At 39.3% G+C, this 25,939-nt stretch overlaps 1 protein-coding gene across 2 annotated transcripts in view; it reads right to left on the bottom strand.

Moving 5' to 3' along the window:
• UBP1 (upstream binding protein 1) overlaps positions 1–25,939 on the bottom strand; it is a 72,242-nt gene that overhangs the window by 44,291 nt on the left and 2,012 nt on the right. For both annotated transcript variants that reach the window (XM_081247304.1, XM_081247305.1), the window contains one exon: positions 5,166–5,317. In XM_081247304.1, the coding sequence (XP_081103430.1) occupies positions 5,166–5,317 (152 nt within the window). The remainder of the gene's footprint in view (positions 1–5,165; positions 5,318–25,939) is intronic.

The following is a 25,939-nucleotide window of genomic DNA, read 5'->3' as shown; positions in this document are numbered from 1 at the left end:
AAACTTTTACCAAAGTGGGTATAGAATGAACGTATCTCAACACAATAAAAGCCATTTATGACAAACCCACAGCCAATACAATACTCAATGGTGAAAAGCTGTAAGCCTTCCTGCAAAAATCTGCAACAAGACAAGGGTACCCCGGGACTTGCCTGGCTGTCCAGTGGTTAAGGCTCTGCGCTTCCAACGCAGGGGGCATGGTTTTGATCGCTGGTTGCGGAACAAACATCCCACACCACACAGCGTGGCCAAAAAAATTTTTTTTAATTAAAAAAACCCCACAAGGATACCCCCCCTCACCACTTCTATTCAACATAGTATTGGAAGTCCTAGCCATAGGATTCAGACAAGTAAACGAAATAAAAGGTATCCAAATTGGAAGGGAAGAGGTAAAATTGTCACTATATGCTGATGACATGATACTATGCAGAGAACCCTAAGGACTCCACACAAAAACTACCAGATCTAATAAATGAATCCAGCAAAGCAGCTGGATACAAGAGTAACATTCAGAAACCGGCTACATTTCTTTACACTAACAATGAAATACCAGAAAGGAATGTAAAAAAACAGTACCTTTTAAAATTGCACCAAAAAAAAAAAAAACAACCTAGGAATAAATTTGACCAAGGAGGTGAAAGACTTATACACTGAGAACTATAAAACAGTAATAAAGGAAATTATATCTCGTGGTCTTGGATTGGAAGAATTAATATTGTTAAAATGACCATACTACCCAAAGCAATCTACAGATTTAATGCAATCCCTATCAAATTACCCATGACATTTTTCACAGAACTAGAACAAATAATCTTTTATGGAACCATAAAAGACCCAGAATTGCCAAAGCAATCCTGAAAAAAAAAAAAAAAAAGCAGGAGGCATAACTCTCCCAGACTTCAGAATACTACAAAGCTACAGTAATCAAAACAATGTGGAATTGGTACAAAAACAGACATACGGATCAATGGGACAGAATAGAGAGCCCAGAAATAAATCCACACACCTATGGCCAATTAATCTTTGACAAAGGAGGCAAGAATATAAAATGGGAAAAAGACAGTCTCTTCAGCAAGTGGTGCTGGGCAAGTTGGACAGCTGCATGTAAATCAATGAAGTCAGAAAACACCCTCACACCATACACAAAAATAAACTCAAAATGGTTTAAAGACTTAAACATATGACACCATAAAACTCCTAGAAGAGAGCATACGCAAAACATTCTCTGACATAAACTGTACCAATGTTTTCTTAGGTCAGTCTCCCAAGGCAATAGAAATAAAAACAAAAATTAAAAAATGGGATCTAATCAAGCTTACAAGACTTTTCATAGCAAAGGAAACTATTAAAAAACAAAAACAAAAAATAAAATCACAAGCTATGGAACAGGAGAAAATATTTGCAAATGATGTGATGCCACAAGGGCTGAATCTCCAAAACACACAAACAGCTCATACAACACTACAACAAAAAAACAAACAAACCAATCGAAAAATGGGCATAAGACATTAATAGACATTTCTCCAAAGAAGACATACAGATGACCAGTAGGCACATGAAAAGATGCTCAATGTCATTAATTGTTAGAGAAATGCAAATCAAAACTACCATCAGGTGTCACCTCACACAGGTCAGAATGGCCATCATTAAAAAGTCTACAAACAACAAATGCTGGAGAGGGTGTGAAGAAAAGGAAACCCTCCTACACTCTTGGTGGGAATGTAAGCTGGTGCAGCCACTATGGAAAACAGTAGGGAGGTTCATCAGAAAACTAAAAATAGAATTACCATATGATCCAGCAATCCCACTCCTGGGCATATATCCAGACAAAACTATAATTCAAAAAGATAAGGTACCCCTATGTTCATAGCAGCACTATTCATAATAGCCAAGACATGGAAACAACCTAATTAGGTCCACCAACAGATGAATGGATAAAGAAGACGTGGTAAATATATAAAATGGAATACTGCTCAGCCATAAAAAAGAACAAAATAATGCCATTGGCAGCTACGTGGATGCAACTAGAGATTACCATACTAAGTGAAGTACGCCAGAAAGAGAAAGACAAATATATCACTTATATGTGGAATCTAAAATATGGCACAAATGAACTTATCTACAAAACAGAAACAGACTCACAGACACAGAGATCAGATCTGTGGTGGCCAAGGTGGGAGAGGGGGAGGGAGAGGGATGGATTTGGAGTCTGGGGTTGGTAGATGCAAACTGTTACATTTACAAAGGATAAACAAGAAGGTCCTACTGTACAGCACAGAGAACTATATCCAATCTCTTGGGATAAATCATAATGGAAAAGAGTATGATAAAAGAATGTATATATGTGTATAACTGAGTCACTTTGCTGTACAGCAGAGACTGGCACAATACTGTAAATCAACTATACTTCAATTAAAAAAAAAAGACACTTTGCTAAGTCTGGACCTTTGTTAACTTATTAGTGGGTGGGGCTTCCCTGGTGGTGCAGTGGTTGAGAGTCCGCCTGCCGATGCAAGGGACAAGGGTTCGTGCCCCAGTCCGGGAAGATCCCACATGCCGCAGAGCGGCTGGGCCCGTGAGCCATGGCCGCTGAGCCTGTGCGTCCGGAGCCTGTGCTCCGCAACAGGAGAGGCCACAACAGTGAGAGGCCCGCGTACAGCAAAATAAATAAATAAATAAATAATAAAAGAGGTGGGGTGAAAGACACTCAAGCAACATCTCAATCAGGTTCAAACTTAGCCTGAATCTGGGAAAAGCTATGGATCCTCTCGTTAGAAAAATATACATTCATTAAAAATTTGAAAATGATTTAGGGGATTCGCAAAAAATCTTGGGTTCAGAACCTTTTGTCAAAATATAATGCTGGGAGATAAATGCTAGGAGAGAAACCTGTGAAAGAACTGTCTGATATTCATATAAGTTTAAAGTATTATAATTTCTTTTTAAAAAGTGTATAAAAGTAGAATTTCTTTATGGTTACTCAAATGCATTTTTAATGATTATTCAAATATATGTTTTCAGAAATGCAGCCTGTATATGCAGTTCACTTTTCCACCTTTTTTTCCTTAAAAGGCTGGGAGAAATTAAGAGGTAAATTAACACAATTCTACAACCAAGAACATACTCATCATTAATATTGTAGGGAGCACAGTCACATGCCAGAAAATCACATGCACTTATTATACTGATCACCATGAATGTGAGGTGTCAGCTGGGAGGGGGATACAAGGGAGCCTGCCAGGGTACTGGAAATACTGGACATAGGTAGTATTTTCAAGGGAATGATCTGTGTAAAAATTCATTGAGCTGTACACTTAAGACTTGTGGGGAATTCCCCGGTGGTCCAGAGGTTAGGGATCCATGCTTCCACTGCAGGAGCCACAGGTTAGATTCCTGGTTGGGGAACTAAGATTCCACATGCTGGACAGTGTGGCAAAACAAATAAATAAATAAATAAAGACTTGTGCACACTACTGTAGATATTCAGTAACTATTTTTTAAAATTTAAGCTTGACCAAACTGACATTGAGCAAGTCTATCAACTGCTCTAAGCTTCCGCTTTTAAAATCTGTAATGGATCAATAACACTCCTCCTCAGGTTATTGTGGGAAGTGAGACAACATACGTATAGTATTTAGTACACTGCTTCATACACAGTCAGCACTCTGTGAATGTAGGTCTAATACATTATCACTATAGATGGTGGACTGCAAGTTTTATCAATGTGAGATGTCTTTATCCAGTTTAACAGTAACAGTGATAAGTTATGGATATTCCCCCAGGCCAACAGACAGACATATCCAATGTTCTTTAAATAGAGGGGTGTATGTGCATGTGCTCATTCATCCCATGGTATACACGTAACTTATTCAACTATTCCCTAAGTAAGAGACATTCTGGTTATTTCCTTTTTTTGTCATTAGAAATAAAGGTACACTGAATATTGTAGCCTTACCTCTACACTGCTTCTTCTGATATTTTTATAGCTAAAGCAGATTATCATAGAGACTCTTAAGTTTCATATTTGAAAGAACCTTAAGTCTCAAATTGAATGCCTACCCAAACAAATCCTAAAATAATATTAACACCAAAATTAGAGTGTTGCCATAGGCTACAGATCAGAATTACCTGAAGTAAAACCTCATAAATTCTAAATTAGTATGTTAAACAAAAAGTGAGAAGATATTCTTCCACATTTCGGAATCATCACTAGTAAGTAGTCTAAAATCTATAGTTCCTTCCGAAAGTTTGAGGAATTAAAGAGTGTATTTAATGACAGAAAAATAATCAGAATATACTCTTAAGTGAACAGATGTTAATTCCCATTTTGTTGAAATAAAATAGATATACAGACAAGGAAACACACCTAGGATGTTAACTGGTTCTCCTGAGGGGGATGTAACTGAAGTCCATTTTCAGCTTTATCCCTTGACATATTCCCCAATTTTTTACGAAGTATGTACTATTTTTATAACAATAAAAACGTTCAATTCTTTTTAAAAATAAGAGTCCAACATGCCTTCAGTATACGTCTCCAACAAATGAATTCCTGCATAACTAAGTACTTTTGTTTACATTGGTAAGTCACATTGGCCAGTGCCCAAACTGCTGAGAGCACCTCAAAAAAAATCCTTTACTCTTTCCAGCTGTATATCCTACCCTCACATCTCTATTTTCCATTCTGCCCACTCTTGCTTTCATATCACCGTAACATAGTATTCTCATTAAGTGTAGACAAGATTTGACGCAGTTTACTTTATAGCCACAGACTCCACCTTGCTGCAGTCTATTATCAACACAAACCTGTTTCGTTCCTGAGACCAAGTCCCTTGCTAGCTGGACTTCTGATGATTCATTCTCAAGTTCCACACTGAAACCACGTTCCTAAAAATAACTGACATCCTTTATTACCTGCTCCTCCTTTGGAGTCTGTCTAAAGAAATCCTATAATAAATCTTGTTCCACAGACCCTCTTTGTGCAAATAAGTTTCCACAAACAATTGCTTTGTTGGCTCACACTAAAATTCCTACAATTTTACAACTAAAGTTGTAAAAATTGAGAAAAAGAATCCAATTTTCAATTATTACCATTAATCTAGGCTGCAATGCCAAAACACTATTTCAGATTTTTGTGAACTCTTAAAGTGTGACGCAGCCATACCAACCTTGGTTCAAGTACGTGAGCGTTTCGTCGTGCAGCTTCACAGCTGGTGACGTTGCTGCACACATCACATACTGGAAGGGTGGGTGTTTGGTTTCGTCATCCAATGGAAGGCTGGAATCTTCCTGCTTGAAAATTGGCAATGCCAAGACATCGCTGAAAAGCAAAAAAAATATCAACACTGACCTTATTCTGGGTTTAAAACATTTTAAAACATATAAAAATATTTAGGGGTAGTTTCTTTTAAAATTTAAGATCAGATATGATATGTAGAATAAAGAACTATTAATGCTAATCTGGCTCCCCCAAAAGATAGTTTTTTTGCGGTACGCGGGCCTCTCACTGTTGTGGCCTCTCCTGTTGCAGAGCACAGGCTCCAGATGCGCAGGCTCAGCAGCCATGGCTCACGGGCCCAGCTGCTCTGCGGCATGTGGGATCTTCCCAGGCCGGGGCACGAACCTGTGTCCCCTGCATCGGCAGGCGGACTCTCAACCACTGCGCCACCAGGGAAGCCCCAAAAGATAGTTTTAATAAACAATACCTCTAGTGTGAGTTGGGGGGGGGGTGCCTATGATTAGGCAGAGCATTAAAATAAGAAATATTTAAATTAAAATAAGAAATATTTAATAGTTAAGTCCAAACTACTGATAAAGAGATCAGGCTAATAATACATGTGGTACAAAAAAAAAAAAAGTTACGTGAAAAAAATTAGTTAAAAAGTTTAAACTCATTTCTATTAAAAAATAAATAAAAGCAAGAGTACACAGCCACCTGTTTTGAAAGGTAGGTCACACTGGCACATGAAATCACAAAGAAGCATGTGATTAAATGGTATTTTACAAAAAGATCCCTGCTGGTCCTAGCTAAACGCTGAGAGCATAAAGCTTCATACTTAGTCTAAAACAATGGCTTCTTCTGAGAAGCAAACAGTAGTGGAAACAGCTGCTATTTTTCCCCCCAAGAATAACTTGGGTCATTGATTGGGAGGGGGATGGGGGGTCTTCTGGGGTACTGTCTATATTCTGTTAACTTTGGTGGTTAAACACACATGGATGTGTTTGGTTTGCCTTTAAAAAAAAAAGCAGCTGAGGTATAATTTACATACCACAAAATTCACCCTTTTAAAGTGTATAATTCAGTGTTTTTTTAATATATTCACAGAGTTGTATAGTCTTCACCACTATCTAATTCCAGAACATTTTCAGCACCTCAGAAAGAAATCTCATACCCTTAGCAGTCACTCCCTATCCCCCAACCCTGGCAACCACTGATTTGCTTTGTCTCTATGGATTTGCCTATTCTGGACATTTAATGCAAAAAGAATCATGTGGCCTTTTGTGACTTGCTTCTTTCAGTATGTTTTCAAGTCCATTCATGTTGTAGCATGTTATCAGTACTTTATTCCTTTTTAAGGCCAAATGATATTCCATTGTATGAATATACCACATTCTGTTTATCCATCATTGGATGATGGACCTTTGGCTTGTTTCCATTTTTTTGATTATGAATAATGCTGCTATGAACACTTGCATGTATTTTTGTGTAGACATGTTTAATTCCCTTGGATATATACCTAGAAGTAGAATTGTTGAGTCATATGGTAACTCTTTACCTTTTTGAGAAACTGCTAAACTGTTTTACAAAGTGACTGCACCATTTTACACTCCCACCATTAACATATGAAGGGTGGGTATTTCTTTTTTTGAGATAATTCACTGAGCTGTACATTTATATCTCGATGGTTTTTCTATGTCCATTTCTCAATAAAAGGTAAAACAGCAAAATATCCAAATGAATAACTACTGTAACAACAAGAACAGCAAAGGCTTGTCTGAATTGTTTATTTCTTCTTACAAGCTGTTAACTGACTCAGATATCTGGCTACCCCATTTTAATTAAATTCAATTTGAAAGCAAAATGTGGAAATAAATGAAATGAAAGGGAAACCCTGCATTCCCTCCTCCCACATACATTTCTATTAAAGCACCAGACTGATTAGTCAGGGACTGAATTACCCACTAATTCTCCTTCTCCTTTATTTATACCTAGGAACTGTCAAAACACTCCTAAGTCAAAAGTATAACTGAGGAACACATAGCCAGGAATGGTCCCAAGCCTTCCTCTAGGACAGGGATAAAAACGTTGGAGCAGATATAAAAACTTTTCAGAAAACTTACAAATGGTACTTTAAGACTCAGAGCAGCTCTCTTTATTAAAAACAACCATAGCAGTCAAAGTGGCTCCATGGTAGATGAAAATACATACATATTCTATGTCATATATATGTAAGCATTTCAAGTTCCCTTGTTGAGAGAATTCCCTGGTGGTCCAGTGGTTAGGACTCCACGCTCTCACTGGTGAGGGCCTGGGTTCAATCCCTAGTCGGGGAACTAAAAGCCCACAAGCGACATGGTGCAGCCAAAAAAAAAAAAAAAAAGTTCTCTTGGTGAGAAAGAAATAAAAAATGAGATGAGAGTTATAACTCAGATGAATTTAGTTAATTATACTAAAAAGTGACATGGAGAATAATTTTAAGATCTTAACACTAACTGCTTGGGTTGATCATTACATACAGGTCATCAAAATAAGACATCAGACTGCATAAGAATGGCTATTTGTAAGTAAACTGTTACACATAGTAAATAAAATTTTATTTGCTTCAGATTCTAGAAGGCAACCACCATTTTATTCACTTGGTTATAGGCTACTATGCTCATGGTAGGTGCTAAAAGACTCTTGAATAAACTTAACATATAAATACATAGAGATCATTTGTTAATGAAATCCCAATTAATTTTTTACTTAATTAGAAAGAAAATGCATTCCAACCAACACAGCAGCCAGAGAAAGCCTCTTCAAACAGAATTCAGATCATTTCATTCCTTTGAACTCTCCCCATCAGCTCACTTTCGAAACCAGAGTCCCTACAAGGTCGGACAAGGCCCTACGCAATCTGCTCTTCTCTCCTTTTCACCTACCCACCCACAGTCTCTCTGCCTCAGCCAGCCTCCTTCCCCGCCTTTTCCAGGGCCTCTGCATTGGCCCCTCTTCTGCTGATGTCCTACTGGCTCATTTCATTCAAATGTCACCTTTCCAGTGACAACTGTAATCTTCCCATCTGTACTCCCAGTTTCTCCTTTCCTGCTCTATTTATCCACAAAGCGTTTCATTTTCCAACAGTATACAAGACTTAAATTTGTATCCTCCATAAGTATATAACCACCCCCCAAACTGGTTTCTCTTCATTGACTAACTCCAGCATCTAGCACAAAGAAGGAGCTCAAATATCTGTTAAATTGATGAATGAATTGTAGCACTGGTAATCAATTATTACTAAAATGAAAAACTAGGTCTCCAGATAATTTAATGTCATAATTTCTACCAGCCTGAACCATAAGAAATTTCTGGTATTCACCTGATTTTGTCACCTCATATCCCAGACAGATAGGCCGCCCAGGGATCTGACAAGCAGATGAAAAGACTCAAGGCTTTGAATTATTCCAAGTAATTCTGAAATACCAGTATCCAAAAATAACCAGGCACACAAAGACAAACACGACTTTAGGAGCAAGAACCAAGAGAAGACTCTGTCTGTTGGTATTCAGTTCTTTTCTGCCTTTGTTGCAGAGGGTTAGAGGCCTGAAAACTACATATACAAGACTTCTTGCCAGCTGGAATCTTCCTAGGTTGCTCCAAAGGGAAGAAGCACTGGTGGGAAATTAAAAGGGAGTGGGAAAGAGGAGAAGCAGGCAACCATAGCTGCAGGAGAGCTCAGGGCATCAGCAGCCATGCCTCCGGCAGCCAACTCTCCTCCCTAAATCCTTCTAGCACCTTTGCAATCAAATACTTCACTAAATCCTTCTCTGCTTGAAACATCTCAGTGTTCTCTCTTTCCTGATTGGACAAAGACCAATACCCACCAAAGACTTCAAGATGCCAGAATTACTGAATCCGTATGATAAAATTAAGCTTACTCTGTTGAAAGAAATAAAAGATAAGCCTGAAAAGATCTGCAAGGAACCGGAAATTTCAAGGGACAGCAAACCTGTAAAGGAACAAATAGAATTTTGAGAACCGGAAGATAAAATTGCTAAAATTAAGAACTCATATTTAATAACAGCTCACACAGAAATGAAGATATATAAGGAATCTGGAATATAGGTAAAAGAAGTTATCCAGAAGACAGCATGGAGAGCAAAATGATAGAAAATGCAGAAGAGATGTTAAGAAAGAAAAGACAAAGTGAGAAGATTTCACATTGAAGTCTCAGAAGAGAAAAGAATGGGGTAGAGGCAATTATTTGAGATAAAGGCTAAGCAAATTCCAGAATTGATAAAATACACTAATTCACTGATTCAAGAGCCCCAAATAACCAAAGAAACGTAAATAATTTAAAAAACCACACCTAAATACACCAAGAAAAACTTATAAGCCAGTACAGTCATGTGGAAGTTCAATTTTCTCGGTAAAGTACCAAGTATGGAAATCAACTGAAAGTAGGCCCTAGGAGGAAGAGGTGTGGGTCTGAGATGGAGCCACCCCATCCTTACGGAGAGCTGGAAAGGAACTGGACTGGAGAGGGACTGGACAAGGGCACTGAGGTGAGACCACTGAGCAGCAAAAGGATGCACTTGAGAGCTGAGGTCATGGATTTCCAGTGAGGCCCAATCAGTGCTTCCCTAGAGCCACATTCAGCTACCTAAGTAAAGAGGTGAAGAATCAAATTTAATCAGGGTTACAGTTTTATTAAAATAAAAAACAGGAGAAGGGAATAAAGCAAGAGGGGGCAAGGGAGACAAAGGTATGCGCAAAAAGTAATTACAATGATTGACCAGGGAAACTTAAACTGGCTGGGGAAGAAAACAGGAGTTCAAGAGGGTAAGGAGCAATGAACTGAGAGCAGCACCAGTGATTGTAGATCTTAATGGGTTCAGTGATGGCAGGAGGAGGGTAATGAGGTAGTGAGTGAAGGGCAGGGGGCAGCAGGTGAACTCTGAATTTGAGATTACAGGTCGGCTGCATGACTGGTAATGTCAAGGTCTAACCTATGACCATAGGATTGAGTAGCTGAGATCATGTCATTGTAAGAAAGATAATCAAGAAACAGAAGTGTCAGGTTACTGGAAGTCCCATTTAAATATCTTTTGAAATCACCAAGAATTAAGACAGTAGTAGTGGGGCTTCCTTGATAGTGCAGTGGTTGGGAATCCACCTGCCAATGCAGGGGACAGGGGTTCAAGCCCTGGTCCGGGAAGATCCCACATGCCACGGAGCAACTAAGCCCGTGCACCACAACTACTGAGCCTGCACTCTAGAGCCCGCGAGCCACAGCTACTGAGCCCGTGAGCCACAACTACTGAAGCCCGTGCGCCTAGAGCCCATGCTCCGCAACAAGAGAAGCCACTTCAATGAGAGACCCGCACACTGCAACGAAGAGTAGCCCCCCGCTTGCTGCAACTAGAGAAAACCCACGCACAGCAACAAAGACCCAGTGCAGCCAAAAATAAATTAAATAAAATAAATAAATTTTTTAAAAATCTGGAACTTCTCCTACTCCTGGCAAACAAGAATCAAGTGCACAAAAGGACTGGCCCAGTGTGCCCTAAAAAATGAGATACATGTCTAGGAAAGACTGATCAAAAAGAGAAGGCACTGGGGCCTCCCTGGTGGCGCAGTGGTTGAGAGTCCGCCTGCCGATGCAGGGGATACGGGTTCGTGCCCCGGTCTGGGAGGATCCCATATGCCGCGGAGCGGCTGGGCCCGTGAGCCATGGCCGCTGGGCCTGCGCATCCGGAGCCTGTGCTCCGCAACGGGAGAGGCCACAACAGTGAGAGGCCCGCATACCGCAAAAAAAAGAAAAAGAAAAAAAAAAAAAAAAGAGAAGGCACTAATCAGTATGAGTAAAAAAAAAGATATAACTAACGATATAAAAACTAATAAGATGAGAATATTATTAACAACTTTATGTCAACATATTTGAAAATATGAGTAAGATGAACAACTCCCTAGGAAAAAACACCAAAGCTTTCTTCAAGACATAAAAAGCAGGACTTCCCTGGTGGCTCAGTGGTTAAGAATCCACCTGCCAATGCAGGGGACATGGGTTCTATCCCTGGCCCTGGAAGATCCTACATGCCGCAAAGCAACTAAGCCCGCGTGCCCCAACTACTGAGCCCGCGTGCTGCAACTACTGAAGCCCATGTGCCTAGAGCCCGTGCTCTGCAAGAAGAGAAGCCACCACAATGAGAAGCCCATGCACTGCAATGAAGAGTAGCACCCACTCGCCGCAACTAGAGAAAGCCAGCATGCAGCAATGCAGACCCAAAGCAGCCAAAAAAACAAAACAAAACAAAAAAAGCTTTAAAAAATAATCCTACAGAGACTGATATTGTGGTTTATATTCCCCCAGAGTAAACTTTTGGGGAATTCTAGCGAACTTTCAATGGCAGCTCTTACACCCTTCTCAACAGGACAGAAGCAGAGGAAATACTTCCTAATTCATTTTATTAAGACTTAGGTAATGTTGAAATCAAAACTAGGTACAAGCAAAACTAGAAAAGAAAATGAAAAGTTCATTTCAGTTATAAATATATAGATATATAAATATATAGATGCATATATAGCCACCGCATGAGAAGCCTGTGCACTGCAACGAAGAGTAGCCCCCACTCGTCACAACTAGAGAAAACCCGTGCGCAGCAATGAAGACCCGACGCAGCCAAAAAAAACCAAAAAACAAAACACAAAACCTTGGAAGAGAGACTTACAGATAAATATGTAGCCGTAAATGCATCTATTAGAAAACACACACCCAAAACCAAGGACAAAGCACCTAACTAAAGAAGGTGGAAAATAACAAGCGTAATCAAGAAGGCAGACCACAAAAATAAAAGAAAATGCAACAGAGGAGAAAAACAAAACCAAAATTTGATTTCTTACAAAATATTAGATATAGACAAACCTCTGAAATAGGTCACAGAAGAAGGAAAAGACACAAGCAATACATGGAGTGAAAGAAAGGGAGTAATCACAAACATCATGGAGATCAGTTAAAAAAAAATCTGGAAAAAAAATTCCCACAGCTGGGTAAGATAGATAAATTGTATATTTCCTATGCCCATTAAATAAACTACACAGGCAGTCAAACATCTACTCATGCAAAAAAAAAAAAAAAAACATTAAAATCACCAAATGCTGTATTCCAGGTGAGCTTTACAAAACCTTGAAGAAACAGTTAAGTCCCACCTCACACAAAAATGTCTAGCTCAGGGCTTCCCTGGTGGTGCAGTGGTTGAGAGTCTGCCTGCAGATGCAGGGGACCGCGTACCGCAAAAAAAAAAAAAAAAAAAAAGAAAAGAAAATTGAGGACCAATCTCAGCTATAAACAGAGACAACCTATTTATGAAACTTTGGAAGCATTCTCTAATCAGTAAGAAGACTGAAGATTCAAATTCTTAGTGCTTCTGAACAACACTGCAGCGAAGGCTAGACCACACACTAAGGCAAGAAAATGAAAAGTAAAGATTACACAGGAAGTGGGACTTCCCTGTTGGTCCAGTGGTTAAGAATCCATCTTGCAACGCAGGGGACGCTGGTTCGATCCCTGGCCAGGGAACTAAGATCCCACATGCCACAGTGCAACTAAGCCTGTTCACCGCAATTACTAAGCCCACGTGCCGCAACTACAAAGCCCACATACCACAGCTAGAGAGAAGCCCGCTCACCGCAAAGAAGAGCCCGTGCACCACAACTAAGACCCGATGCAGCCAAAAACTAAATATTTAAAAAAAAAAGATTACACAGGGAGAAATAAATCCATCATTATTTAAAGATATCAACTAGGAAACCTGAGATCCTACAAATTATTAGAACTAATAAGTTCAGCAAGGTCCTGGAGAGAAGAAAAAGGGGAAAAAAAAAAAAAGCTACCGCAAGAAAAAAAAAAGTATATATATAGCATTCCCAACCGATTTTTCTCCTATCCAGAAAGATTATCTTCTTCTACTTTGAGAAGACTTCTCAGTTATTCATTGGTGGGCAGCCAAAGGGTGCAATGGGAAGAAGTGGAAGGTCAGATCCCAACTCTGGAGCTTCAAATCCCAGCTCTGCCCTTTGTTGAGTGACACTGGGACTCTCTGAACTCTAGTTTGTTTTTAATTTAGTAGAAAATATTTTAAGTATCCAAGCTCTAGGCACACATTAGACCAGAGATTCTCCAAGTGTGGTCCGTGGAATCCTGGGGAACCTGAGATTTTCAGGGGTTCAGGAGGTCAAACCTATTCTCAGATTAACACTGAACCATTATTTGCCTTTCTCACTCAGTTGACATTTGCACAAAACCGATGGTGGTTAAAACTGCAGGTGCCTTGGCATGAATCAAGGCAGTGGCACCAAGCTACACTAGCAGTCATTGTATAAAAAGTATTAATTTTATTAAATATTGGCCCCTGGGTAGGTATGATGTATTTCTGCTGCACAACTGGTTGTCTCAAGGAAAAGTTTTTTATGAAATTATGCTCTGTGAGCTGATCTAGCAGCTTCTCTCACAGAATATCATTTTACTTGAAATAAATATTGACAAACTATGATTCTTCATACCTGAGTATCTGACAGAAATTTCCTCAAAAATGAATAAAGCGAGCCTATCATTTCAAGGAAAATAACTGTGATAGCATTTGTTACCAATGATAAAATCTGCACCCTCCACCATGTACTTTCTCTAATGGGACAGTGGTGATACTAAGGAATATGATTTTCTGATACTGCATAGAGAAAAATGTCAACATTTAGAAGATCTGCATAACTCAAGAAATCATTATTTTCTAAATGACCAATGCATGCATATTTCCAAATTACTCAGGGTAAGAGACCCAATCAAAGTTCAAAACAGACAAATTGATTCTAATGTAATAGTACAAAAAGTACATTGATACAGTTTCAGATTCCACACTGTAACTTTAAGAAACTACCACTTTTCAAGTGCTGGTATATTATCAGACGACTTTCCAAAATGATCTGAAAGAGCTATTAAAATAATCTCCCCCTTTCCAAACACATATCTACGTGAGGCTGGATTTTCTTCACATATGTCAACCAAAACAATATATTCCAATAGCAGATAAGAGAATCCATCTGCTTTTCTACACCAAATATTAAAGAAGTTTGCTTAGAGGAAAACACAGGCAGAACACTCAATGACATAAATCACAGCAAGATCCTTTTCGACCCACTTCCTAGAGAAATTGAAATAAAAAAAATAAACAAATCGGACCTAATGAAACTTAAAAGCTTTTGCACAGCAAAGGAAACCATACACAAGACGAAACAACAACTCTCAGAATGCGAGAAAATATTTGCAAATGAAGCAACTGACAAAGGATGTATCTCCAAAACCTACAAGCAGCTTATGCAGCTCAATGTTAAAAACAAACAACCCGGGGTTCCGGGTAAGATGGCGGAAGAGTAAGACGCGGAGATCACCTTCCTCCCCACGAATACACCAGAAATACAGCTACACGTGGAACAACTCCTACAGAACACCTACTGAACGCTGGCAGAAGACCCCAGACCTCCCAAAAGGCAAGAAACTCCCCACATACCTGGGTAGGGCAAAGCGGAGAGATCCCCACACAGAGGTACGGTGCCGAGCGGCACTCACCAGCCCAAGAGGCTTGTCTGCTCGCCCGCCGGGGCGCGCAGCGCTGGAAGCTGAGGCTCGGGCTTCGGTCAGAGCGCAGGGAGAGGACTGGGGCTGGCGGCGAGAACTCAGCCTGAAGGGGGCTAATGTGCCACAGCTAGCCGGGAGGGAGTCCGGGAAAACTCTGGAGCTGCCGAAGAGGCAAGAGACTTTTTCTTCCCTCTTGGTTTCCTGGTGCGCGAGGAGAGGGGATTAAGAGCGCTGCTTAAAGGGGCTCCACAGACGGGCGCGAGTCGCGACGGAAAGCGCGGAGCCCAGTGACGGGCGTGGGACGCTGGGGCTGCTGCTGCCGCCGCCAAGAAGCCTGTGTGCGAGCGCAGGTCACTGCCCACACCGCCCTTCCGGGAGCCTGTGCAGCCCGCCACTGCCGGGGTCCCGGGATCCAGGGGCGGCTTCCCTGGGAGAACGCACGGCGCGCCTCGGGCTGGTGCAACGTCACGCCGGCCTCTGCCGCTGCAGGCTCGCCCCGCACTCCGTGCCCCTCCCTCCCGCCCGGCCTGAGTGAGCCACAGTCCACGAAGAGGCTGCTCCTTTAACCCTGTCCTGTCTCAGCGAAGAACAGACGCCCTCCGGCGACCTACACGCAGAGGCGGGGCCAAATCCAAAGCTGAGACCCAGGAGCTGTGAGAACAAAGAAGAGAAAGGGAAACCTCTCCCAGCAGCCTCAGAAGCAGCGGATTAAAGCTCCACAAATCAACTTGATGTACCCTGCATCTGTGGAATACATGAATAGACAACACATCATCCCAAATTGAGGAGCCCGGAGTCAGTGCTGTGCCTCTGAGGTGGGAGAGCCAACTTCAGGACACTGGTCCACAAGAGACCTCCCAGCTCCACATAATATCAAACGGCGAAAATCTTCCAGAGATCTCCATCTCAACACCAGCACCCAGCTTCACTCAACGACCAGCAAGCTACAGTGCTGGACACCCTATGCCAAACAACTAGCAAGACAGGAACACAATGCCACCGATTAGCAGAGAGGTGGCCTAAAATCATAAAAAGTTCGCAGACACCCCAAAACACACCACCAGACGTGGACCTGCCCACCAGAAAGACAAGATCCAGCCTCATCCACCAGAACACAGGCACTAGTACCCTCCACCAGGAAGCCTACACAACCCACTAAACCAACCTTAGCCACTGGGGAGACACACCAAAAACAACGAGAACTACGAACCTGCAGCCTGCAAAAAGGAGACCCCAAACACAGTAACATAAGCAAAATGAGAAGACAGAAAAACACACAGCAGGAGAAGGAGCAAGATAAAAACCTACCAGATCTAACAAATGAAGAGGTAATAGGCAGTCTACTTGAAAAAGAATTCAGAATAATGATGGTAAAGATGATCCAAAATTCTATTTTCAAGATCCAAAATCTTGGAAATAGAATAGACAAAATGCAAGAAACAGTTAACAAGGACCTAGAAGAACTAAAGATGAATCAAGCATCGATTAAAAACACAATACATGAAATAAAAAATACTCTAGATGGGATCAATAGCAGAATAACTGAGGCAGAAGAACGGATAAGTGAGGTGGAAGATAAAATAGTGGAAATAACTGATGCAGAGCAAAATAAAGAAAAAAGAATGAAAAGAACAGAGGACAGTCTCAGATACCTCTGGGACAACATTAAACACACCAACATTCGAATTATAGGGGTTCCAGAAGAAGAAGAGAAAAAGAAAGGGACTGAGAAAATATTTGAAGAGATTATAGTTGAAAACTTCCCTAATATGGGAAAGGAAATAGTTAATCAAGTCCAGGAGGCACAGAGAGTCCCATACAGAATAAATCCAAGGAGAAATATGCCAAGACACATATTAATCAAACTGTCAAAAATTAAACACAAAGAAATCATATTAAAAGCAGCAAGGCAAAAACAACAAATAACACACAAGGGAATCCCCATCAGGATAACAGCTGATCTCTCAGAAGAAACTCTACAAGCCAGAAGGGAGTGGCAGGACATAATTAAAGTGATGAAGGAGAAAAACCTGCAACCAAGATTACTCTACCCAGCAAGGATCTCATTCAGATTTGATGGAGAAATTAAAACGTTTACAGACAAGCAAAAGCTGAGAGAGTTCAGCACCACCAAACCAGCTTTACAACAAATGCTAAAGGAACTTCTCTAGGCAAGAAACACAACAGAAGGAAAAGACCTACAATAACGAACCCAAAACAATTAAGAAAATGGGAATACGAACATACATATCGATAATTACCTTAAATGTAAATGGACTAAATGCTCCCACCAAAAGACACAGATTGGCTGAATGGATACAAAAACAAGACCCATATATATGCTGTCTACAAGAGACCCACTTCAGACCTAGAGACACATACAGACTGAAAGTAAGGGGATGGAAAAAGATATTCCATGCAAATGGAAACCAAAAGAAAGCTGGAGTAGCAATTCTCATATCAGACAAAATAGACTTTAAAATAAAGACTACTAGAAGAGACAAAGAAGGACACTACATAATGATCAAGGGATCGATCCAAGAAGAAGATATAACAATTATAAATATTTATGCACCAAACATAGGAGCACCTCAATACATAAGGCAAATACTAACAGCCATAAAAGGGGAAATCGACAGTAACACAATCATAGTAGGGGACTTTAACACCCCACTTTCACCAATGGACAGATCATCCAAAATGAAAATAAATAAGGAAACACAAGCTTTAAATGATACATTAAACAAGATGGACTTAATTGATATTTATAGGACATTCCATCCAAAAACAACAGAATACACATTTTTCTCAAGTGCACATGGAACATTCTCCAGGATAGATCATATCTTGGGTCACAAATCAAGCCTTGGTAAATTTAAGAAAATTGAAATTGTATCAAGTATCTTTTCCGACCACAATGCTATGAGACTAGATATCAATTACAGGAAAAGAGCTGTAAAAAATACAAACACATGGAGGCTAAACAATACACTACTTAATAACGAAGTGATCACTGAAGAAATCAAAGAGGAAATTAAAAAATACCTAGAAACAAATGACAATGGAGACACGACGACCCAAAACCTATGGGATGCAGCAAAAGAAGTTCTAAGAGGGAAGTTTATAGCAATACAATCCCACCTTAAGAAACAGGAAACATCTCGAATAAACAACCTAACCTTGCACCTAAAGCAATTAGAGAAAGAAGAACAAAAACATCCCAAAGTTAGCAGAAGGAAAGAAATCATAAAAATCAGATCAGAAATAAATGAAAAAGAAATGAAGGAAACGATAGCAAAGATCAATAAAACTAAAAGCTGGTTCTTTGAGAAGATAAACAAAATTGATAAACCATTAGCCAGACTCATCAAGAAAAAAAGGGAGACGACTCAAATCAATAGAATTAGAAATGAAAAAGGAGAAGTAACAACTGACACTGCAGAAATACAAAAGATCATGAGAGATTACTATAAGCAACTCTATGCCAATAAAATGGACAACCTGGAAGAAATGGACAAATTCTTAGAAATGCACAACCTGCCAACACTGAATCAGGAAGAAATAGAAAATATGAACAGACCAATCACAAGCACTGAAATTGAAACTGTGATTAAAAATCTTCCAACAAACAAAAGCCCAGGACCAGATGGCTTCACAGGTGAATTCTATCAAGCATTTAGAGAAGAGCTAACACCTATCCTTCTCAAACTCTTCCAAAATATAGCAGAGGGAGGAACACTCCCAAACTCATTCTACAAGGCCACCATCACCTTGATACCAAAACCAGACAAGAATGTCACAAAGAAAGAAAACTACAGGCCAATATCACTGATGAACATAGATGCAAAAATCCTCAACAAAATACTAGCAAACAGAATCCAACAGCACATTAAAAGGATCATACACCATGATCAAGTGGGGTTTATTCCAGGAATGCAAGGATTCTTCAATATACGCAAATCAATCAACGTGATACACCATATTAACAAATTGAAGGAGAAAAACCATATGATCATCTCAATAGATGCAGAGAAAGCTTTCGACAAAATTCAACACCCATTTATGATAAAAACCCTGCAGAAAGTAGGCATAGAGGGAACTTTCCTCAACATAATAAAGGCCATATATGACAAACCCACAGCCAGCGTCGTCCTCAATGGTGAAAAACTGAAACCACTTCCACTAAGATCAGGAACAAGACAAGGTTGCCCACTCTCACCACTCTTATTCAACCTAGTTTTGGAAGTTTTAGCCACAGCAATCAGAGAAGAAAAGGAAATAAAAGGAATCCAAATCAGAAAAGAAGAAGTAAAGCTGTCACTGTTTGCAGATGACATGATACTATACATAGAGAATCCTAAAGATGCTACCAGAAAACTACTAGAGCTAATCAATGAATTTGGTAAAGTAGCAGGATACAAAATTAATGCACAGAAATCTCTGGCATTCCTATATACTAATGATGAAAAATCTGAAAGTGAAATCAAGGAAACACTCCCATTTACCACTGCAACAAAGAGAATAAAATATCTAGGAATAAACCTACCTAAGGAGACAAAAGACCTGTATGCAGAAAATTATAAGACACTGATGAAAGAAATTAAAGATGATACAAATAGATGGAGAGATGTACCATGTTCTTGGATTGGAAGAATCAACATTGTGAAAATGACTCTATTACCCAAAGCAATCTACAGATTCAATGCAATCCCTATCAAACTACCACTGGCATTTTTCACAGAACTAGAACAAAAAATTTCACAATTTGTATGGAAACACAAAAGACCCCGAATAGCCAAAGCAATCTTGAGAACGAAAAACGGAGCTGGAGGAATCAGGCTCCCTGACTTCAGACTATACTACAAAGCTACAGTAATCAAGACAGTGTGGTACTGGCACAAAAACAGAACTATAGATCAATGGAACAGGATAGAAAGCCCAGAGATAAACCCAGGGACATATGGTCACCTTATCTTTGATAAAGGAGGCAGGAATGTACAGTGGAGAAAGGACAGTCTCTTCAATAAGTGGTGCTGGGAAAACTGGATAGGGACATGTAAAAGTATGAGATTAGATCACTCCCTAACACCATACACAAAAATAAGCTCAAAATGGATTAAAGACCTAAATGTAAGGCCAGACACTATCAAACTCTTAGAGGAAAACATAGGCAGAACACTCTATGACATAAATCACAGCAAGATCCTTTTGGACCCACCTCCTAGAGAAATGGAAATAAAGACAAAAATAAACACATGGGACCTAATGAAACTTCAAAGCTTTTGCACAGCAAAGGAAACCATAAACAAGACCAAAAGACAACCCTCAGAATGGGAGAAAATATTTGCAAATGAAGCAACTGACAAAGGATTAATCTCCAAAATTTATAAGCAGCTCATGCAGCTCAATAACAAAAAAACAAACAACCCAATCCAAAAATGGGCAGAAGACCTAAATAGACATTTCTCCAGAGAAGATATACAGACTGCCAACAAACACATGAAAGGATGCTCAACATCTTTACTCATTACAGAAATGCAAATCAAAACTATAATGAGATATCATCTCACACCAGTCAGAATGGCCATCATCAAAAAATCTAGAAACAATAAATGCTGGAGAGGGTGTGGAAAAAAGGGAACAGTCTTGCACTGCTGGTGGGAATGTGAATTGGTACAGCCACTATGGAGAACGGTATGGAGGTTCCTTAAAAGACTACAAATAGAACTACCATATGACCCAGCAATCCCACTACTGGGCATATACCCTGAGAAAACCATAATTCAAAAAGAGACATGTACCAAAATGTTCATAGCAGCCCTATTTACAATAGCCCGGAGATGGAAACAACCTAAGTGTCCATCATCGGATGAATGGATAAAGAAGATGTGGCACATATATACAATGGAATATTACTCAGCCATAAAAAGAAATGAAATTGAGCTATTTGTAATGAGGTGGATAGACCTAGAGTCTGTCATACAGAGTGAAGTAAGTCAGAAAGAGAAAGACAAATACTGTATGCTAACACATATATATGGAATTTAAGGGAAAAACATGTCATGAAGAGCATAGGGGTAAGACAGGAATAAAGACACAGACCTACTAGAGAATGGACTTGAGGATATGGGGAGGGGGATGGGTAAGCTGTGACAAAGTGAAAGAGCGGCATGGACATATATACACTACCAAACGTAAGGTAGATAGCTAGTGGGAAGCAGCCGCATAGCACAGGGAGATCAGCTCGGTGCTTTGTGACCGCCTGGAGGGGTGGGATAGGGAGGGTGGGAGGGAGACGCAAAAGGGAGGGGATATGGAAATATATGTATATGTATAACTGATTAAATTTGTTATAAAGCAAAACAAAGAAACAACCCAAACCAAAAATGAGCAGAAGACATAAACAGACATTTCTCCAAAGAAGATAATACAGACTGCCAATAAACACATGAAAGAATGCTCAACATCAATCATTAGAGAAATGCAAATCATAACTACCATGAGGAATCACCTCACACCAGTCAGAATGGCCAGCATCAAAAAATCTACAAACAATAAATGCTGGAGAGGGTTTGGAGGAAAGGGAACCCTCTTGCACTGTTGGTGGGAATGTAAATTGATACAGCCACTATGGAGAACAGTATGGACGTCCCTTAAAAAAACTAAAAACAGAACTACCATATGACCCAGCAATCCCACTACTGGGCATATACCCTGAGAAAACCATAATTCAAAAAGAGTCATGTACCACAACGTTCACTGCAGCTCTATTTACAGTAGCCAGGACATGGAAGCAACCTAAGTGTCCATCGACAGATGAATGGATAAAGAAGATGTGGCATATATACACAATGGAATATTACTCAGCCATAAAAAGAAATGAAATTGAGTTATGTGCAGTGAGGTGGATGGACCCAGAGTCTGTCATACAGAGTGAAGTAAGTCAGAAAGAGAAAAACAAATACTGTATGCTAACACATATATATGGAATCTAAAAAAAAAATGGTTATGAAGAACCTAGGGGCAGGATGGGAATAAAGATGCAGACCTACTAGAGAATGGACTTGAGGACATGGGGAGGGGGTAGGGTAAGCTGGGACAAAGTGAGAGAGTGGCATGGACATATATACACTACCAAATATAAAACAGATAGCTAGTGGGAAGCGGCCGCATAGCATAGGGTGATTAGCTCGGTGCTTTGTGACCACCTAGAGGGGTGGGATAGGGAGGATGGGAGAGAGGGAGACGCAGGAGGGAAGAGATATGGGGATATATGTGTATGTATAGCTGATTCACTTTGTTATAAAGCAGAAACTAACATACCATTGTAAAGCAATTATACTCCAATAAAGATGTTAAAAAAAGAAAAAGAAATTTGCAAGTGTAAGACAATACCACTCTTCTCACAAAGTGTTTTGTTTCCGAAAAGTTTTTTAGTAAAATATATTTGTGGTAATATATAATGGTTTGTAATTGTTATTTCAAATAAATTAATAAAATTTAAAAGTTCTTGATTATGAAGAGACTACAAAGGACACAGCATACCATTCTATTCAGGTAGACTGAGACAAAGTAATCTATAAATGAATGACATCAACAGTGGTCCTACTCTACTCAAAATCGTTCTGCTGGGACTTCCCTGGAGGTCCAGTGGTTAAGACTCTGCACTTCCAATGCAGGGGGCGTGGGTTCAATCCTTGGTCGGGGAACTAGGATCCCACATGCTGCACAGCATAGCCAAAAAATTAAAAAATAAAATAAAATAAAAATGAGCCTTAAAAAAATCATTCTGCTAAAATGACAGAGATCCTTTAAAAGCTAAATAGTATTCACAGGTATTCTATTGTTGCTTCCAAAAAATTTTTATGTGTTTAACAACGGTTCTGACCACTACACAGCAGAAGTGTCAGAGTCATAAAAGAGAAGGAAAGGCTAAGGAATTGTTGTTGAAGGAGGTAAAGACTAAATGCAATATGGGATCCTAGATTGGAACCTGGACTAGAAAAAGGGCAATAGAGAAAAAAACCCTGTGAAATTCAAATGAGTTTTGCACTTTAGGTAACAGTTCTGCACCAAGGCAGTTTTGAAGACTGTATTCTGGTTATGGAAGTAGGAGAAGCTGGGTAAAGGGTATATGTCAACTATCTACAAAATCTTTTTAACTTGTAAACATAAACTCCTAACTCATAAACTCAGAAAGTTTAAAACAAAAAGACTCTACTACCAAGGTTCAACACAGAAGAGGTTCACAACCATGTATCAGATATGTCCCAAAGCAAGCAAAATAAATATTACAGAAGTTCTTTTAAATTCAGTCACAGAACTTACAGCAAAATAAGATGAACCATCAGATGGTATTTCCACCAAAAGTAAATGTTCAAGTTGTCCTAGCAAACTAACAAGTGTCACTCTGATGAAACATACCACATTCATGAGACCGTATCAATAAACTACCAAGTTTCAAACAGCCCTGATTGAAGGGCATAAACTGTACTGAATCTTAGTGCGGGGAGGGAACACCTGATTTTAAAAATTGAACACAATAAAATCTATGGACAAACAATAGGATGTACATAAATTAGCTGAGTTCTTAGTCTACATAAAAATTACTTTTTGAATATAAGGTTTCAATACTCAGCAAATGTTTTTCCAAGGCAATCAAAGTATATTATTAGAATCTATCCTTTACAGCAGGGGTCAGCAAGCTACAGCCCAAATGTCAAACCCAGCTGGCCTGTTTTTGTACAACCAGGACCTAAGAATGGTTTTTACATTTTTTTAAAGGGTTGTAAACAAACAAAACAGAGTGACAGAGACCCTCTGGCCTACAAAGCCTTAAATACTTGCTATCTGGCCTTTTATAGAAAAGATTTGCCAATCCCTGCTTTAAGGTCCAATATGGATACTATACTCTAAAGTGAGTATCTTTTTTTATCAACAATTTATTAAATTCTTTCAAGATTAAACCCAGAAAATGTTTTTAAAATTTGAAATGAGAAATTTTATAGAAATTATTGCCAATTCTGGAAGCAGTCTCAGGTACCACCCTGATAAATTGTTCAAATTTCACTGATCCTGAAAATTTTCTATACTTCCAAGAAATGTCACCTACTCAAGGACATTCTGCTTTAGCATGAGACCCAAAGAAAATTATAAGCTATTAATAGCTATATAATAAACCATACCCTTTATAATCTTTTACTAACTTAACACTGATCAAAGTTGAAATATTTCCATTACCTCAAAGGGTCTATAAACTGACATTTTAATCTTTCAATCAATATAGGAAATCTGTCTTCACCCCAAACCAGTTTTGAGTTAGCAAATTATTTGTAAACTATGAATGTACCTCTCACTTAAGAATATGTAAAGTATACCTTTTGTTTCAAAACAGATGTATACCATAGTGGAGTTTAAGAGGGCTCAGACCAATGCCCTTTGTAAAGTAATAATTTAATATTTTAAAAGTTTTTATGCATAAAGAATTCACATTACTTTCATTTTTCAAATTACTCGTTAAATCCTGAAAGTTAACTTATTATAGATTATACATGTCATGTGAACACTTAAGATGGAAATAAAATTACCAGGTGGCCCAAAAGACCCTCCTAGGAGAGTTTTAATGAGTTTTACTTTTTCAAGTCCTTTGGTTATCTGCTCCTTACTTCACAAAACATGAATGACCCAGATTTCAAGTTACAATGGGTTTCGGCCTTTATTCAGTGAGGGGAAACTCAGTCCTCACTTGGAATGGTGGTGCCACTGACAATCGCTTTAACAACTACAAACTTTGGTTTACACACTTACAAGAAAAGGATTGGTCTATTAGCTTTCTAGGGTCTCTTCAACCATTTCTAGACTCCTGATGTTGTAACTAAGATTTTAAAGAACATTTATGACCCGCCTTATTTCAAACAGAATCTGCAGCAGCCTATGCCTCACATACAAATGGGGTACCAGAGTACACACAGAAGAACACAAACAGACAATGAGAACCAGAGTGTAGGAAAAAAAAAGGGAAGCAAAGATTTTACCAGAAATTAGCCTCATCATATCCCAATACTATCAGCCTACATCATTTAATGCAAATATATATTTCTAAATTGTCAGACTACTGAGAGAAACCACGCTTCTTCCATGCTATCTTCCTTCAAAGCTGAAGAAATCATTTCCTAAAGAAGCCTTTAGAAATACCTCTTGGTTTAAGCCATACAAAAAACAAATACAGTAAGCATACTTCAATTAGGGTTTTTTTTTTTTTGGCCGCACTGCGTGGCAGGTGGGATCTTAGTTCCCCTACCACTCCGCAGTGGAAGCGTGGAGTCTTAACCACTGGACCTCCAGGGAAGTCCCTCAAGCATACTTCACATTGAAAGAAAAATGGAAAGCTGTCTCCAGAGCAAATTTTTATCAAGAAGTCACTTTTCCAATAATTTCAAGTTTAGCGCCTCAAGTTTATTTCTTGAATTTGAGAGAACAAATGAAATAGACAAGAATCATGAGCCTTACTTCCCTGGAGCTGGGGAATGTCCCCGATGCCTGAGGAAAGGAGGCCACTGCCCCCCAGCTCCAGGGCCGGGCTTGGGAAGCGTAAAGGCCATCAAAGGAGGACTGCAACAGCCTAAAGCCTTCTTCAAACCTTCTCCAGATCAAGGCAATCTTGGAGTTTTCCTATATTTGTATTTGAAATAATTGGCCTTGAATTTGCAAGAGGCAAGTACTCTCCTGGCTCCTCTTGAGGACCCAATTAAGTACAAAAAACTAAATAAGCTCCTTAAAAATAGTATTTGCCTTCAAAGATACTAGAAAATTCAGATTAAATGACACATACCATATAACCAATAACCAAAAACAATCAATGGAAAAAGTCCCCATGGAAAGTGTTGTAAAAAGACACAGAATTACAAAGATGTCAGAAAATACCTTTAAGGACAAGGTAATGAAAAGGTTTAATATCAAGATTTTCCTTCTAGACCATAAACAAAAGTTCACTAGTTGGCTGAATCACTGAAACAAACAGAACTCGAGAAAAAAAGTAAAAGCTCCAAATAACCCTCAGTAAGCAAAGCTCTCAGCAGCAAACCTTCATTTAACCATAATTGAGAACACTG

This window comes from Mesoplodon bidens, assembly GCF_964165515.1.
Source record: "Mesoplodon bidens genome assembly, chromosome: 10".
In the NCBI taxonomy this organism is placed as follows: domain Eukaryota; kingdom Metazoa; phylum Chordata; class Mammalia; order Artiodactyla; family Ziphiidae; genus Mesoplodon; species Mesoplodon bidens.
This window is presented reverse-complemented; position numbering and strand designations above follow the sequence as displayed.